Source organism: Haliaeetus albicilla, chromosome 9, assembly GCF_947461875.1.
Source record: "Haliaeetus albicilla chromosome 9, bHalAlb1.1, whole genome shotgun sequence".
In the NCBI taxonomy this organism is placed as follows: domain Eukaryota; kingdom Metazoa; phylum Chordata; class Aves; order Accipitriformes; family Accipitridae; genus Haliaeetus; species Haliaeetus albicilla.
The window spans coordinates 29,008,004-29,025,233 of NC_091491.1; the positions used below are offsets into that span (position 1 = coordinate 29,008,004).

Consider the following 17,230-nt stretch of genomic DNA (forward strand, 5'->3'; position numbering starts at 1 on the left):
TTATATGGATGATGGAGGTACATTTTGACATTTGTAAAAGGTGGGTTTTTTCAACAATTCTAAAGAAAAATCTCCAGCGTTCTCCAAACTGAATCTTTTTCTTGCTTTCTAAACCCAAATTGATCTGTAAAGGAACAGTAAATATTTTACCAATGTTAAAATATAAATAGAATCCACCTCTCAAACAGTCTTGTGGGTTTGATTTTTCTTTAATTGCACAGTTTAAGCTGAATCATTTCTGTGAACACTATAAGCCTATACAGCAATTTTGTAGCATATAAGAATATTTTTAACTGTCATCATGTTTCTGAAGAAAAAAAAAAAAGCCATGAAAAAAACAGGGGAGTAACTCTGCAGCTCTGACATACCTGCAAATTTTGTCAAGAATGGAAGACTACCAAAGAAACACCAGCAACGTGCACTCACAGCAAGGAAGGCCGGCGGTGTCCTGGGCTGCATTAGGCAGAGTGGTGCCAGCGGAACAAGTGATGTGATCCTTCCCCTCCACTCAGCCCTGGTGAGGCCAAATCTGGAGTGCTGGGTCCAGTGCTGGGCTTCCCGGTACAAGAGACAGGGACACACTGGAGCGAGTTCAACGAAGGGCCATAAAGATGATTGACGGACTGGAGCATCCTTCATACAAGGAGAGGCTGAGAGAGCTGGGACTGTTCACCCTGCAGCAGTGAAGGCTCAGGGGGATCTTCTCTATCTGTATAAAAATACCTGATGTGAGGGTGTAAAGAAGAGAGAGCCAGGGTCTTCTCAGTGGTGCTCAGTGACAGGTCAAGAGGTAATGAGCACAAATTAAAGCACACGAAAACTCCACGTGAACGCAAGAAAAGACTTTCTTATTGTGCGGGTGCCCATACACTGGAACAGGTGGCCCAGGGAAGTTGTGGAGTCTCCATCCTTGGAGATGTTCGAAACTTGACTGGAAACGGCGCTGGGCAACCTGCCTTAGGTGACCCTGCTTTGAGCAGGAGGTTGAACTGGATGGTCTTGAGTGGTCCCATCCAACCTCAACTGTTCTGTGATCCTGTGAAATTATTCTCTGCCTGATGCAGGTCAACCAAGGACTGAGATGAACAATTCCAGCTTTTCCTATTTGATTTATACTGCTCCTTTAATCAGACAAATGGAAAAGGAGCATTCTGTTTTCTTGGTTAAGAATCACATCAAAAAGCTGCCATCTTTCTCTTATTAAGCTATTGTTTAGCTAAATACATTCAAATAGTCAATTCATTTCAGTGTTCCAAAACTCAAAAGGGATTAAGAACTGATGAAGTGTTCTAAAGACAATGTACTGTCCACGTGCCAGGTCTCACAGGAGCGATACTGGAGATACCAGACCACTCAAAGAGAAAATGTCCCTTCAGTACAGGTCACAGCTGCAAAGGCCCAACAAAGGCAGCACTTAGAAATACTTGATTCTTTAACATATAAAGCAGGTAACTCACATGCAAAAATGAATGAAGTACAGTAAGTCCTGACAGTTGTGTGACAGTTAAACACGTGCTTCTGGGGAAGATATTTCCAAGTTTGCTGAAAGTTCTCAAGCAGCTGCTGACACATACTGGTAATTCAGAGAAGCTTTTGTTCTTAATGATCCAGACTCAACTGCCTCAAAAACTGTGCTAGAAATTAAACCTATGCTTACAATGCAGCATGTTCTGAACTCTGCTTTGCTGACATATGGCCTCAGCATGCTTCCTGTCACTTTGAATTTTTCCAAGGACAGATGTGGGCTGTGCATTGAAGCAGGTTGCCCCTGTGCTCCCCACTGCACTCAGAACAGCTGCATTACAGCTGCACCCAGTCTTTTACCACAGGAGGAGAGGAAACAGCCAAATGCCACTTTGGAGAATGAGATTGCATCCCTGTCCTTTACAGGAAGGATGCTAGGCTACTTGCAGTAAACTTTGGAACCACAGAAAACAGGGAATTTGCTATCAATAAATGGATATGTACATCTTAGCCATGAAATAGGGAAATACTGCAAAACATCTAAAACTTTTTCTTCCAATCTTTTTAAACAAAGCAACCCAGTTTCTTGGAAAACACTGAAGTGTTTTCTTCCTGCATTTAACAGAAGACCTAAGATGCTTAGCTCTGGAGCTCTTCAAGGAAAATATGAATCACATTGCTTTAACATAAAATCAACTCCCAATTTCCTGGCTTCATGCCAAAACCCCAAATATTCATATTTCTCTTTAACACATTGATACATTAGGCCATAAGAACCAGCATAAAGACTGTAATGAAGAAAAAAGGAACACAGTTCAGGAGTAATGGCTGTCATCCCTGCAGATCCCTGTGCTGCTGCTGACACGAGAGAGTGAGGCCACAGAGTACATACAACTCAGTGTCACAACGATCAACTAGTTCATGTCCAGAGCTCAGAGCACCTCTGTCCCTACCAGAGTTAGTCCATAATCTAATCAGCCTGCTACAAAAATCAAGAGATGCTAGTAAATTTTAAAAATTACAAACAGAACTCAAAAGACAAATATGCTGTGACATCATTGTTGACATGTATGTTGCATCATCGTCACTCATCAGCGTGGTCCCTTTTCCATCGTTGCCAAGGTGCGACATTCTCAGATTATGAAACTGTAAAGGCAGTAGTAGGTGCAAAAATCCTGCTTTTCACTGATATTTTCATGTCCCTGTTCATAGGATGTGCATGCATAAAGATAATAACCTCACATACATAAAGATTTAGGAGTTCAAGTGTTCAGCCCACTTAGCAGAAATATTCTAATGTCCAGGTTTATAATACATTCAAATCCAGAAACTGAGATCCTTTTATCTTAAAAAAATATCCCTCGCCTATGACAGCGGATACTCTGTTCACCCATTCTCTTCCTAGGTCTATGCACAGTAATGCCACCAAGGTCTGTGAATCCAGTCTTCATCCACCCTGAAGTAAACGAAAGGAAAAGTAGGTCCTCCTCGTGGTATATTCAACGAGTTCAGGCCTATTGAAATCAACAGTTATTTCACTCAAAAACCAAACTGTGAATACTGCGAAAAACACTGGAATTTCACTGAGGGTTTTTTATGTTATTTTTCACATAGCTTCTATTAATTCTTCAATGATTTTTTTAAATGTGCCCAGAAATTGAATGAATAAAGGGTTCAAAAGGGAATGTTCATTTTATACACTTTCAGAAAACTATTCTTACATTTTTCTCCACAAATGGAAACGCTGTTCATGACCTGAAGGCTTTCTTTAAGGATCATAAATAGAACATTTCCTATTCGAATGGAACTAGAATTCCTAATGACACAACGATGTTTTATACTTTCCCTCTTTCGACATGTATCTTTGAATCACTTCTGAAAAGCAACAATATAATCCTTATAAATGTGGAATGTCTTTCCTCCATTTAAAAGGAAGGCTGAATAGAAAATGATGCTTTATTTCTAGCTTTTGTCACCACTTTGCAGTTTCAGTCTCTCACGTCTCTAATGTAAGTAAGTTATACTGTCACTGACAGCAGTTGTGGCAATAACACATTCAGCAATAAAAAATGCTTAGAAATAATGAATTATTTTTAAAGGCTTTTAACACAAAATGAATTTGTATTATACACTTTCTCAACTAGAAAATCCATTACACCTCAGAACTTAAAAAAATAAAAGAAATTAAAACTTGCATTTTAAAAGCCCTACTACACTATACTTACAATGGACTTTGTTCAGGTACCTGTGTATTTTGGAAATCATGAAGAAGCTAATTTCCTAGGATTGTAATGATATGCAGCTAAGAGAGAACTTCATTGTTAAATTGCATAGCCCAGTATAAATGTCTGGCTAACAGTGAAAAAGTAATTATTGAGAGGCAATTCTACATTTTATGTGCACTAAAATATCCACTTCAAATTTATAAAAACCTAAAATATCAAAAACTGAAATAAAGATTCCAGTACCTTCAGTTGTATCTGTATACCCATAAAACATAGTAAATTGTACTAGACTGTCCTGGTTTCAGCTGGGATGTAGTTAACTGTCTTCTTAGTGGCTGGTACAGTACTATGTTTTGAGTTCAGTATGTGAAGAATGTTGATAACACTGATGTTTTCAGTTGTTGCTCAGTAGTGTTTAGACTAGAGTCAAGGATTTTTCAGCTTCTCATGCCCAGCCAGGGCACCTGACCCAAACTGGCCAACAGAGTATTCCATACCATGGGACGTCCCATCTAGTTTAGGAACTGGGAAGTGGGGGGGCAGGGATTCGCCGCTCGGGGACTGGCTGGGTGTCGGTCGGCGGGTGGTGAGCAATTGCCCTGTGCATCATTTGTACATTTCAATCCTTTTATTACTACTGTTGTCATTTTATTAGCGTTATCATTATTAGTTTCTTCTTTTCTGTTCTATTAAACCGTTCTTATCTCAACCCAGGAGTTTTACTTCTTTTTCCCGATTTTCTCCCCCATCCCACTGGATGGGGGAGTGAGTGAGCGGCTGCGTGGTGCTTAGTTGCTGGCTGGGGTTAAACCACGACATAGACTTAACAGCTGTAATGAAACTCTCTTCCTGAACAAAGCAAGCATCTGCCATAGCCATTAAAAAAGGAAAATCATGAGCTTTGTTACAGTGCCACACATGCAGAGAAAAGCACCCTGACCCTCTACACAGAAGGCAGTCCCAGTATGGCTGTCTGTATGCTCTGAAGCCTTTACCAGATATGACACCGATCATCCTTCAATGGGTGGGATAGACATGTCCTTCTGCAAATATCCAGTGAAAACACACTCTCTCCAGTGCTGCCCATCAAACTCTACAGTCTGAAAGTCTATCACAATCCTGAGCACCTTAAAGCTTTGGTACTTCAAGCATCAGCTTTGTATGATATGATTTCTCTCCTCTCAGGACAGCTCAAGGCCTGGGAATAGTTAATTACCTTAAGATTTGTCTGAAGTTGCAGCCCTGGCTCATTCTTATCTAGAAAGAGGTTAAAATTATTTAGTTCTCAGTTCTATTCATCTCCATATTGACAACAACAAATGTGTTGTGCCTGCTGAGGCGTGCACTGCTCACGGAGTACTCCAGCCTGTGAAGTACTCAACCGGGAAGACAATTCACAGAGCACAATGAGAAACAGCACCGCTTGTTCACGTACATCAAAGTGATTTTGTTTTCTAATAGGGAATAAATCAATCATAACAAATTCAGTCTCACGCCAGTTTTAGTTCAATTAAATATCTTTAGGGGAAAAAACATGATCAAACACAGAATGAACACCGTATCCAGGGACTGTTGATGGACACCGTGTATTTATTCAGGCTACTGGGCCTCTTTTAATGTTTTCTTACCTTTGCCTTGGTAACCATTTTGTGTCTAGAATCCGAATTACTGGATTAGTACAAATCAGCTGGAATCTTCCCTCACTTTTCATATCCTGCCAGTTTTCTGCGTTCTTCTGAAGCAAGGTCGTTCTCTGTCAAAATCTGTAGACCAAGTAATATTTGTTGGTTCTCATGGCCTTGGATTCTGAGAAAAACACTGTCCTGTGACTGATTTTGGACAACTACCCTGAGGGATTTTGAATCTCTCCTACCAAAAAGCTGTGGTTACGTTTTTGCTCAGCTTCCCTGACTCAGTTGGAGATACAACTCAGGAGTCAATACTGCTCCCACATGACCTTTCAAGAATTCTCCTGGCATGTTAGTATGTTACATGTTTAGTTTATGGAGAAATAAGTTCATTAAAGCACATTCAGTACTTTAGCACTATGCACACAGATCTCACTGAGCTCAACGGGAGATAAAATTAAGTTTCTGACAGGACTGCACTCTATAAAACAATTCATCAAAAAGTCCACTATGACTCAAGGTGTGTGTGTGTGAGATCTGAGTAACTTACAAATTCTCTGCTGAGTTTCCCTCTGGCAAGCTTAGACAATGCCAAACACCTTCTCCTTAGAGTTGTGCAGGATAGAATATTGCAAGGCTGCTGCTTGAAGGCTTTTTCAAGCTAATATGTAGATTTCAGAGGGAATTCAGCTGGGAATTGAAAAGCAGAAGCAGAAGTGCAGAGACCTTGGGACATTCCTGGATTTAAGGGGAAAAAGTCCTTTCCAGTTCCTGGAAACACATTCCTCCTCTTACTGGAGTAAATTCAGAGGGGAAAAAAACCCCCAAACTACAAAAAACAAACCACAAATCAGTCCTTTGCCAGCATGCACAACTGTGGTTACTACATACAGAACCTTTCAGTTCTACAGTGCTTAGTGTTACAAGGCATGCCGCATCTCAGCAACCTTTAGGCACTTCTACCGCTGCTGCTTCAGGGTATGTTAGAAGATAGTTTAATCAGTCACTAGTCACTTTTGTTTCAAGCAGAATCCTACTATGAAAGAGTTTCTTCAAGAAATTGAGACACTGCATTAGCTGTATGGTGAAATGAGATGCTTTCAGAACACATCGTTCCAGAACAACTGCTCGATTGCGAGGACTCGCAGAGCACACTCATCTTGAGGCGAGACACGGCTTCTCATGACATCTTGTGGCAGCGTGACAAGCTGACAGGGGTTTTGTTTTCACAAAAAGTAATTTAAGATGTTGCAAAACAGTGATATTACCGAAAACCAAACATACAAGAAAAAGCACCAATTTATAATCAAATTAAGCCGAACAGACTAGTAACACTTTAAGTCAGAAAAATTTCCCATAAAAATATTTAAAGACACAAAGTATAAAATAATAAGACCATTATTTTAAAGTAATAAAATAAAGTCAGAAAACCGAAACAAGTTCAGTTTGAAGCAATTTAAACTGCATGTAAGCTACAGATCTAAAGACAAGTATGTATTACTAATAATATATTCTTACCTATTCTAACTAGAAAATCAGAACGTCCTTTTCAAATTGTGGCTTGCAGAGAGAGATTGGTACAGAAGGGAAAAGCTTCATTGTCCAGAAACTTAATTACAAGCTGTCTCAATTAGGCTAATTTATGCTGATATTTATGTTGCATGCAACTGGAGAAGTATCAAAATAGCAAATTTTATTTCCCATTTGTTTTCAAACTGTGTTCTGAGAAAAAAACCCTTTTCATTATACCTGAAATAACACAAATTGTGGTTCAATATTGTCCTAACTGAAAAACACCAGTCCCAGAGGAATCAATAAATGGCCCAACTTGAAAAGGAAATCAGAGGTAGCTCTAATTAAATAAAATTAAAATGAACAAAATTACTTAAGATATAGTCTTATTTTCAAAAACGTACTTGTTCTCAAGGCACTCAAGAAAGATGTTTTCCCAGTCATTAACTGAGTAATACTTAATTCACACTATTTTTTTTGATGGAAGATATTTCAGTTTTTCTTTATGATGTGACCTGGTGTCTGAAATCCTGACTCAGCCAGCCAGGAACAATATAGATTACAATACAGCTTCTGGAACAGTAGTAGATTCTCCTGTCAGGGCATAAGCAACTGGCTTGTCTAGACTTTGTTGGAGGATAACAGAACAAAATACAAGCAGGTTTTGTGTAGTCAGAGATGAGCACTGGAGAACGAAGAGAAAGTTTCCGGAAGAACATTCAGCCAGAACTGCTACTCTTCCTGAACAGTCAAGAAAGGGTTTTCAAAAGCAAATGTCTGCTGTAGCACCTTCAAAGCAATAAAATCCTGCACCAGGAATAAATCATATTTGACCTTCAGATGTGAAGGGGGGGTAGGTGGGGGGAAATCTACATTTCATTCAGGTCATGCACTCTTAGATTACTGCTTCTGCCAAATTTAGCCACAGCACAAAGGTACAATGAACAACCAAGACCCTCCATTCTGCAGAGGGATTCATGTGAAAAGCCATTCCATGCAGTCCTGTTCCCACTGAGAAGCATGCTCCGGAAATCCAGGTGAAGGTGCTCCTGGGAAGCAAATGAAAGCAGAAAGTTTTAAACATAGTCTTTACTCAACTGCTCCCTAATTGTAAAATGGTACAGCAGTACCATCAGATTAGTGGAATACTTAAGCAAAGATGCCTGCAACTGCTTTGGAAGGTATTAATGTGAAGCAAATAACATCAGTCCTGCATGGAGAGGATTCATTCCACTAGATGCCTACTTTGTGCTTAAGATACTTATGATTATTTTGTAAAAGTGATTTGAAAGATCTGTTCTATATCCTGCAAGCACTGCTCATCTTTCCAAACCATGTGTGAGAAGTGCACTTGTGTGTGTTCCTTACACTCACATGTTAATGTGTCGGGAAATACATTAGCACGGTTAGGAAAGACAGTCTTGTCAGAGCTAGGATTGAGGAAACCGAGAAGCTCAACTCCTCATCCACCACAGGCTTGTCACACACAGCATAAGCCCCCTTATGCCTCAGATCAAAAATTTGTAAGATAAAAAAGGGCACTTTCCCACAGAGATACTCTGAAGCAATACACATTAAAGTCTGCAAAGTGCCTGAAGGACTACTGTAAGTCCACAGAAACAAATCAGACATTTAAGACCCTGCCTACTGTCTTGTCAAGTTGCACATATTGACTTTGTGTGTAATACAGAACTTTATTTCATACCCTGCTAGAGATTGGAACACAGACTTTTGGCACAAGGGGATTTGCTGACACAGTTACACAAAATATAATTAACAGAAGGTTGTGAAGCATGGATTGGACATCTAAGGGTCAAGCCCTCCTTCAATATCACAGGTGTGCTTTTGGCAAAATCTGAAGAGGTTGCTAGGGGCAAGGAAAGAAGTCACCATAGACACAGCATATCGCATATCACATATCACAGTATCCAGTATAAAAGACAACTAAGCTGCTGCTAAACAGAGAAACAGCGATAGGCTACAAACCCATAAATTCTGATCTTTAATTGCCTGCACTCTGAAAAATGGTCTACAGATGAAAATTCTTTTTTTTGTCCATTTTTACAACACAAGCCAAAGCAAAATCTTGAGACAATACAACATGCACCATGCTGCACAAAACAGCCTTCAGCAACCATCTTCGCTGTCCGAATATAAAAGCATACTAATTTTGTAGTCACTAGAGGGAGCCATCTGGCATTTTACTCGTGCTGCTCCTCAAGTGTTTAAAACTCAAATTTCATGGCTCTGCTAAAAGGAAAAATTATTTGTGCCAGATCTAAACATACTAACTAGTAAGTGTTGCTAAGAAGAGTTTGGCTACCTATTTATCCTATTTATCTTTTTTTTCTTTCTTTTTTTTTCTGCAAGTAACCCGAATAGACACTCAAGTAACCTTCAGGTAGAAGCTCAAATAATCTTAGAGAATATTACCTCACTGAAGTAAAGAATATCTTTGTCTTTAAAAGCAGGCTAGGAAGCAAAGTGGCAGGAAGTTAATCTTCATGAACCGTGGAACCCTGACACAAGAATGGATTTCTCCTGCTCTCAGAAAGCAGTTTCTGAAGATCGGTAAACTTTCTTCTTCATGTAACTCTGTCTTCAACTGACACGGATGTAATAGACCCTTTCTACCTTTGTGGTGCAGCCGTTGGGTGAGGTTATAGTCTTAACACACAAATACTATATTTTTTTATGGATTGTCCAGGCCTAGATCATTTGCCCAGAAATTAGAATGGAACATAGAAGACTGCTCAATCCTGATCTGCAATGTATTATAGAAAATAAAATGTAACTGTGAAGCATTAAGAAAGTAGGACCTGTAGAAGACCTCTCTGGGCCAAGCTTAGAGTAAATTATATATGTAGTTGATAGTGAAAGACTTTTGTGATCTATTTTTCTCCCTTTTGTGATCAATTTTTCTCCTAAATTCTGTTTTCTAGAATAGATCATGACTAGTTATGTCAATAATAGGACACTATACTGGGAACTTCAATTGCCTGAAGTGCACAGTCCTAACTTTGTGTGTACATACCCCTTATGGGCTGTACAAGGCTCTGGAACATGCAAGATCATGACCAATTTGCTTAACTTAAACTTCTGTGGCGTCTCCTTGTGCAATGCTGATGGCTATGTCTGGAGGTGGAAGAAAGAAGTAAGCTTTCTTAATTTCCACAGTTCAATCACTTTAAGGTCTGAAAATGAGCCTCGAAGGAGCTTTATGCTAGAAGCCTTTTACCTCAGCATACAAATCATAAATTCTTAAAAATTGAGTAGATGACCCCCCCAAAAAGAAACTGTCCCTTTCCTTTACTATGGCTTCTCATCCAGTCTGGAAACAGCACATTTTCAAGAAAGAAGCAAGTCCTATATTCAGTTTGCACCATTACTGAAACCTTAGGATACAAACACAGCCAACCTTGAATAACCTTCCTCTGTCTACATGGGACAGAAAAAGAGATGAAGCGGTCATGGAGATAACACCTGCCAGTCACAAGCTGGGACTCAACACTGGTCTTAGCCAGACAAGAGCACGGAGGCCTCCCCGCCCCAAGCCATGAGAAACATTTACACCATCTAGTTATCCCAAAAGGGAGAGTAAAGGAATTGTGTGCATTACTACAGAGCAGCTCTGAGTATATACAATCCCTTGTGCAAAAGTTTATTTAGATAAGAACAGGCAGAAAACATATGAAAGGAGACAACTAATAAATGAGGCCATTACTTCCCAAACATGATAGACATTTTGAAGCCCAGGACGCTTCTCTCTGCAGACTTCACCAATTTTTTGGTATTTCACCTGTGGTTATATCAGGCCCTACACTTACCTGAAAGTACTAAATATACTCAGCTAGAAGCAGAAATCCCAGAGACTGCAAGGAAAAACGCCCATCCTAATTCTTCTTTGTTTATATGCTGTAGCACAAGGTACAATTTGTGCTTTAGAAACAAAAATAGACAAGTTTATTAGATGTTCAGTCCCTGTGGACTGCTTTCCTTTGACTAGTATTGCCGTTGACTCTATAGATGAAAGCCTTTGTACAAACCACATTGATTTTATTAGAGTTCTTCATTAATTTTTACCTTCACAAGAAGCCTAATCTGACAAGATATGGCAGATGAAGTGCTGGATATTAGCTTAAATACTTCAATCATTTTATCTTTCAGAATCGCCTCTGTAGAAAGAACCGTTACATTAACGCCAATGGTGGTTGCACTAGCACCAACCTGAGCAGGAACTTTGCTGCTGTGTAGGGTAGTAAGTAACCTGACTAATATATAGACCACCTCGAAACCAGCCTGCAAGGGCACATTGGTAACAGGGATTATTCTGTCAGGCATTGAAAATGAAGGCCCTTAATGCTCCAATTTACACTCTATGGATTTTACACTGTAATACAAAGACCGAAATGCTGTGAGTACACATGCTATTTGCAGGTATTGGTGCCAAAGTGAGGCATGTAAATCAACCCACCATGAGCCTGCTCGAGAGTCTGAGGGAGAGACTGAAGCCCTCAATGCCTTAATTTGCAACAGCCCTCTCTTCCATCAAGGCGTATCTAAGATTCCACTCATATTCTTAGCTGCTGTATTTCTTTATGGATACAATTCCATACAAGTACCTAATTATGATGAACAAGTATTTAGAAAAGCTAATATAAAGTTCTATGAAAGTGTATATGATCATAATGAACTGGCATGTCAAAAAATCACAGGAGATCCTATACTTCCAAGAGAATCTATCTGCAATGAACCGGCATGTAAGTAAGCTAAAGAATGCTGCCCCCAGTGAAGTTTTAAAGACTTAATTCAGTTACTTTTGTTAAGCACTAGCTTAAGCAGAGCCATGTCTGATTTCAATTAGGGAAGGCAAAAAAATCAAGCCATGTTCAATCAATTTCCTCTATATGTGCTTTTGAGGTACTAAGACTTCACATGATATATCATGTGCTTTTAAATCCCATTTTGATTGAAATGTCTCTCAAAATAGAAAATCTTACTTTAAAACAAAATCTTTCCATACACATTGCACATATGCAGCAAAAGACAGTGATGGTTTTGAGGGCAAATCTTATCATCACCTCCATCTCATTTGAGAATGACTGTCCTGCAGCACTTACGATAAAAAATAATCTTAAACCTCATCTTTATAAGGAAGCACACCCTGAAAACTACTTGTTACACACCAAGGACTTTCACGTCCACTTCAATTTCATTAACTTCTGTTCTGTAATCCAAAAAGTACCAGAAGGAAGACCATTAACCAAACATCTTTCAGCATCCAGTTAGGACCTGAACAAGACTGAAAATCCAGTCAAAGGGTAGGAATATTCACTCTCTCCATCTTCAAAGACACTAGAATAAATGATGTGGACAAGAGTCTGAATGTAGCTCCTTTCTCTCACTGATTCTGTTAAAAAAAGTATCAATCCATTTTAATGTTGCAGCTTTATTTGAAAGTGACTTAAGAGTTTTGGTAACACCATTTTTTTAATACAAAATTGATACAATGAAAAATAAGCTTCAGAGGTTTCCTAGAGCAGATTACAGGCTGTAAACTCATAATCAAATGTACTATATAGAAAAAGGTAACTTTGTTCAAAGTCTTGTTTGCAGACCAGCCCCAAGTGATCCTGAAAATCTAGTTTTATTCTATGTGCCAAGAAAACCCAAAACCTTGCTTCCTAAGTAAGCAAAGTCTCATTGCAGTTGTTCCACCTCACTGTATTTCCAGTTTACAGTAACAGTTGTGACTAACTGTGCACAAGAAACACATCAAGATCTCCAACAATATCTTCAGTGAGTAAAGATCCACTTTTACATACCTGGTATTCTAAAGGTTTTTAAGGAGCCATGGACAACAAGGTATTTGGACAAAACTTTATGAATTGCCATTTCCAAAGAACTCAGAAGTCCATTAAAAAAAAAAAATCCAAAGCCCTCTAACAGTTCCTTTTAATTATTTCATTTCAGCAATTCAGTTTCACAGATCTTGGCACCACTAATAATTTTTATTCCTATGTCTGCAGTACATCAATATCCCATCATATAAACTAGCAGTATTAATAGGATCCAGAGGGGGGAGGGGGGGAAGAAAAAATAAATCTATATGGTCCTACAGTTATTTTACCATTCTCACCATGTCCTTAGTAGAAAGTAAGGCTCCTTCCAAAACTTTTTTTTTTATTTTTACCTTTGTCTGAAATCAAGTTTCTCAAATAGAAAATCTATTTTGAGAACAAACTTTCTTATTACACAGTTCCTCAAACGTCCCATTTTGGGGGTAACTGTACAACTTGGCTTCATGCTGTCCTTGTAGGCACAGGAAAGATATTGTTCATCAAATATCGAGGCTGTAGAGAGCTACCAGACAGGAGCAAAATACTACTACTCCAGCTGTGAAAATAGCTGCTACTGTAATTCTTACACTTGCTATTCTCTGTATCCCACAAAGCAAAATGGTTCTGAAACATGCAATGTTGTGTAATCACTTTATACTTTGTAGAAGACTGCAAGGGTCTGTTTTCTGCTCTCTGCTAGGCTTGCTTCTCACTTGATGATGGCTAGGCTCATCAATCTGACTTGTTTTATTGTGGCTGTTTGTGCAGGTGTGCTAGGAACAGCATGAATGTAAAAGGATGCTTATCCAGTAACCCCAGAAAATGTGCAAATTTAAGTCTTCCCTAGAAACTGGAAAATTTCCCTAGAAATTCCATTTCCTTTTCAGGCTCTTTGCCTCTTTCTTTCATCTCCGAAACATACACCAATCCCCTATTGCCGCTCTCCACCCTGTGATACCAATGTAAACAAAACCCAGCAACAGAATAATCAAGTTTTGCCTGTGAAAAAAAGCACCACAGTATCAAGCCTTTGTTCCTTTTAGTAGAGTTACAGCAGCATTTAGAGACCAAAGCCTCACGTATACTATTGCTTAAAACCTTGCTCCCAGGTCCTCTGTATTAATGTACTCTGCAATGCTTTGGATCTTGGTATTAAAACAGAAGAGATATTGAACACACTGTGTGATCACAGGAACAAGGGTAGTAGTTTCTGTGAATTTCTAGCTACACAAATTTGTGTGCAATAGACCTACTTTGTGCCTGGTGACATTTACAATGCAGATTTAGTTCTCCTGTGAGGCTGACGAGTCATTCACTATTCACTGGCATTGAACAGTTTTGCCATAGCCACCTCTTCCAGCATCATAGTCTTGACGATATTCATCTCGGACCTTACAAAGGAGGAAAAAAGGGAAGTCCAGTAAAGACAAAGAAAAACAATTTCTCGAAAACTATTACACCATCAGAATATAGTCAAACTGAGTTCACATGCGGATTTTGGCTGGAATAGAGTTAATTTTCTTCACAGTAGCTAGTGTGGGGCTATGTTTTGGATTTGTGCTGAAAACAGTGTTGGTAACACAGGGACGTTTTTGTTATTGCTGAGTAGTGCTCACACAGAGCTGAGGCCTTTTCTGCTTCTCAGCCCACCCCACCAGCGAGCAGGCTGGGGGGCACAAGGAGTTGGGAGGGGACAGTCGGGACAGTTGACCCCGACTGACCAAAGGGACAGTCCAAACCATTGATGTGATGTTCAGCATATAAACCTGGGGGAAGAAGGAAAGGGGGGGACATTCAGAATGATGGTATTTGTCTTCCCAAGTAACCGTTACGGGTGATGGAGCCCCGTAAGCATAACATCTAAGTGGCCACAAGGAGCTGAATAACGAAACAGAAGGCAAAGTGCATCATACAGAAGCCCAGAATACAGCATAAATAAACTTTCTTTTTAATAATGTCCAGGGGGACTCTTTAATCAAGACAGTCAAAGAGTGAGGATGGCTAGCCTCATGCTTCAGCAGGAAAAGCGTGTGCTACCTGCTCAACTTTAGGTAAGCTAAGTGCTGTCCTTTGTGTTTCTTGACAGCCTTACATTTGCTGGGGTTATTTACAAGCGTTATCTCCCCAAGCAGCCAAGAAGTTTCTGAAAGTACTTTCAATGAAATATATGAAAAAGTTATTTATTCTTAGTGGATAACACCATCGTTGCTAAGATATCTTACAGACTAATGTATAGTGCTATCTTAAACAATAATTCCTAAGTTGCTATTTCTGAAGTTGTTCTGAGTGTGTTAATTCAAAAAGCAGTAATTTGGCAAAGTCACCAGTCCCTTAACACCTAGACTGTACAACAACCTACCTGGCCCCCTGATCTTCCACGACCATACTGTCTACCCTCCTTAAATCCTGCATCCCAGTCTGTCCTTATGATCCTGTCATCAAGTCTGGTTCCATTGATGTATCGCATTGCATTTTCAGCATCTCCTCTTGCATAATACCTTAGAAATGGGTTAATGAAAAAAAATGGGCTTCTATTTTCAACACGTGGAAAAAAGAACAATATCGAACGGGCTACAAAGCCAAGTATTTGCTTGAATCGGGTTCCTGCTTGGTTATTTTTAAAAGCAACCACTTTTACGAAGCTGTGTGGGCTGAGAAAACTGCTAGTGAAATGGAGCAATGTGCAGGAATTCAAGCATAATAAAAATGCATATATTGGATCAAGCTCTTTAACCACGCTCACCCTTAAAAGCATAAAGCTCTGTTACTAAAGAAAGAACGAGAAGCCCCATGCATGCTCCATTCATGCTGCAAACTTTCACCATTTCGGTGAGTTCGCTGGAACCAGTAACAGAATGATCTCCAAAGAGACTTGGGTGTAGTGAAGTCAACACACGACAGGGACGCAAGATACCAGAGAAACCCTATGCGCATGCTTGTACGACAAGAAACACCTCTTCACTTGGGCACTGAGAATACGCTCTCACCGCAGAGGCCAACGATCTAACAAGCGCCCGGCTTAAAGCCTCAGAACGACAGCGACCCGACAACCCCCACTCGAGGTGCAGCGTGTGTTAGAATCCTGAAGTCGTTTAGGTTGGAAAAGGCCTTTAAGATCACCGAGTCCAGCCGCCCACCTAGCGCCCCCCTCTCTCGCCCGGCACTCCCACAGGCACCTTAGCACCGAACGATTTCACGCTCGGATCATTTTCCCGCGGCCCAGAGCCCGCATTTCGGGTCACCCCCGCCCCGCCCGCCCGCCCGCCGCCCCAGCGCGGGGCCCGCTCCCCCTGCCCGGCTCCGGCGGCCGCGGGGCAGCAGGGCCGGGCCGGGCCGGGCCGGCGGAAGGATACTCCACGAAGCAGAAGCCGCAGGCGGTTTTCTTCACTTTGTCCAGCCCCATGATGACCTTCTTGATGTCGCCGCTCTTGCCGAAGAGCTCGTGGATCTGCTCCTCCGTGGTGTAGAAGGAGAGGTTCCCCACGTACAGCGTGCAGCTCTTCCTCAGCAGCCGCTCCTGGTCGTACCGCGTCCCCTGAGCCGCAACGACAGCGTTACCCCACGGCGGGACCGCAAGCGGGCCCGGGCCCGGGCGGACCGCGCGGCCCCGGCCCCCGCGGCCCCGGCCCCCGCCCCCGGCGGCAGCAGCGGCGGCGGCGGCGCCCCGCTCACCCGGAAGTGCTGGTCCCGGTACTGGCTGAGGTCGGCGTAGGAGTCGCTGCGCAGGATACTCAGCGTCCCCCCCGAGCACATGGCGGCGCGGCACCGAGCGGACCGGAGCGGCCGCCCCCCTCAGCGGCTTCCCGCCCCCCTCAGCGCCCTCGCGCAGGCGACCCGGCGCCGCCGGGCGGGCAGCCAATGGCGAGGCGGGCGCCGGCCGCGAGAGCGGGCGGAGCGGCTCTCGCGAGAGCGGGCGGGGCGGCTCGGCCCTGGCGGGCGCAGGATGGTGCTGCGGCGGGTGCTGTTCGCGCTCCTCAGCGACCCGCGCCTCATCGAGAAGCTGGCCGAGTCGCGGCCCATCCGCGCCGCCGCCCGCCTCACCGCCGCCGCCATCACCCGCGGGCAGCTGGGAGCCCGCCAGGCGGCGCAGGGCCTGGCCCCCCGCCTGATCCGCCTGCGCGACGCCTTCCTCAGGGAGCTCAAGGACGGCGCCCGGGCGCGGGGCTGGCCGTGGCCCCCCGGCCGCGGGCCGGGCCGAGGCGGCCGCCCCGGAGCAGCGCCCTGACCGCCGCGCCGAGCGGGAGGCAGCTGCGGGGCCGCAGCCGGCGCGGGATCCCGCCGGGGAGGAGGAGGAGGGGAACGCGGAGACCACGACCGCTTCCCCGCGCCAAGCGTAGGAGGACGAGCGCCTCGGAGCCGGCGGGTGAGCGGGCCCCGGGGCCTCGGTGACGGGCTCCTGCCGACGGCCGGGCCCCCTCGGCCTCTCCTGAACCGGGCAGGGTGCAGGGGCGTGCTGCGCCAGCCGCGGAGGACCCCAGCGTTACCCCGGCCTGCGCAAGGCCGACCGCCAGCTGCGGACTGAACGCTGCTCTTCCATAGCCTACAGCCGGGAGTGGTTCCT

The 17,230-nt window shown here is 42.8% G+C and overlaps 1 protein-coding gene across 3 annotated transcripts; it reads right to left on the reverse strand.

The window, feature by feature from the left end:
* Positions 1-6,598: 6,598 nt before the first annotated feature.
* On the reverse strand, positions 6,599-16,496 carry LOC138686865 (nuclear cap-binding protein subunit 2). 3 transcript variants are annotated; one of them, XR_011326196.1, is made up of 5 exons: positions 16,342-16,496; positions 16,023-16,204; positions 15,029-15,167; positions 13,923-14,060; positions 6,599-7,878 (listed from the first exon to the last, which is right to left on the reverse strand). XR_011326196.1 is itself a non-coding variant. In XM_069792329.1 (4 exons), the coding sequence occupies exons 1-4, from the start codon at positions 16,420-16,422 to the stop codon at positions 13,989-13,991; spliced, it is 474 nt and encodes a 157-aa protein (XP_069648430.1). In that variant the 5' UTR covers positions 16,423-16,496; the 3' UTR covers positions 12,263-13,988. The 3 variants fall into 3 exon arrangements, 1 of the variants encoding a protein (XP_069648430.1); XR_011326197.1 differs by lacking the exon at positions 6,599-7,878 and adding an exon at positions 9,163-12,239; XM_069792329.1 differs by lacking the exon at positions 6,599-7,878 and having other exon boundaries at positions 12,263-14,060.
* Between the last annotated feature and the right edge of the window lie 734 nt (positions 16,497-17,230).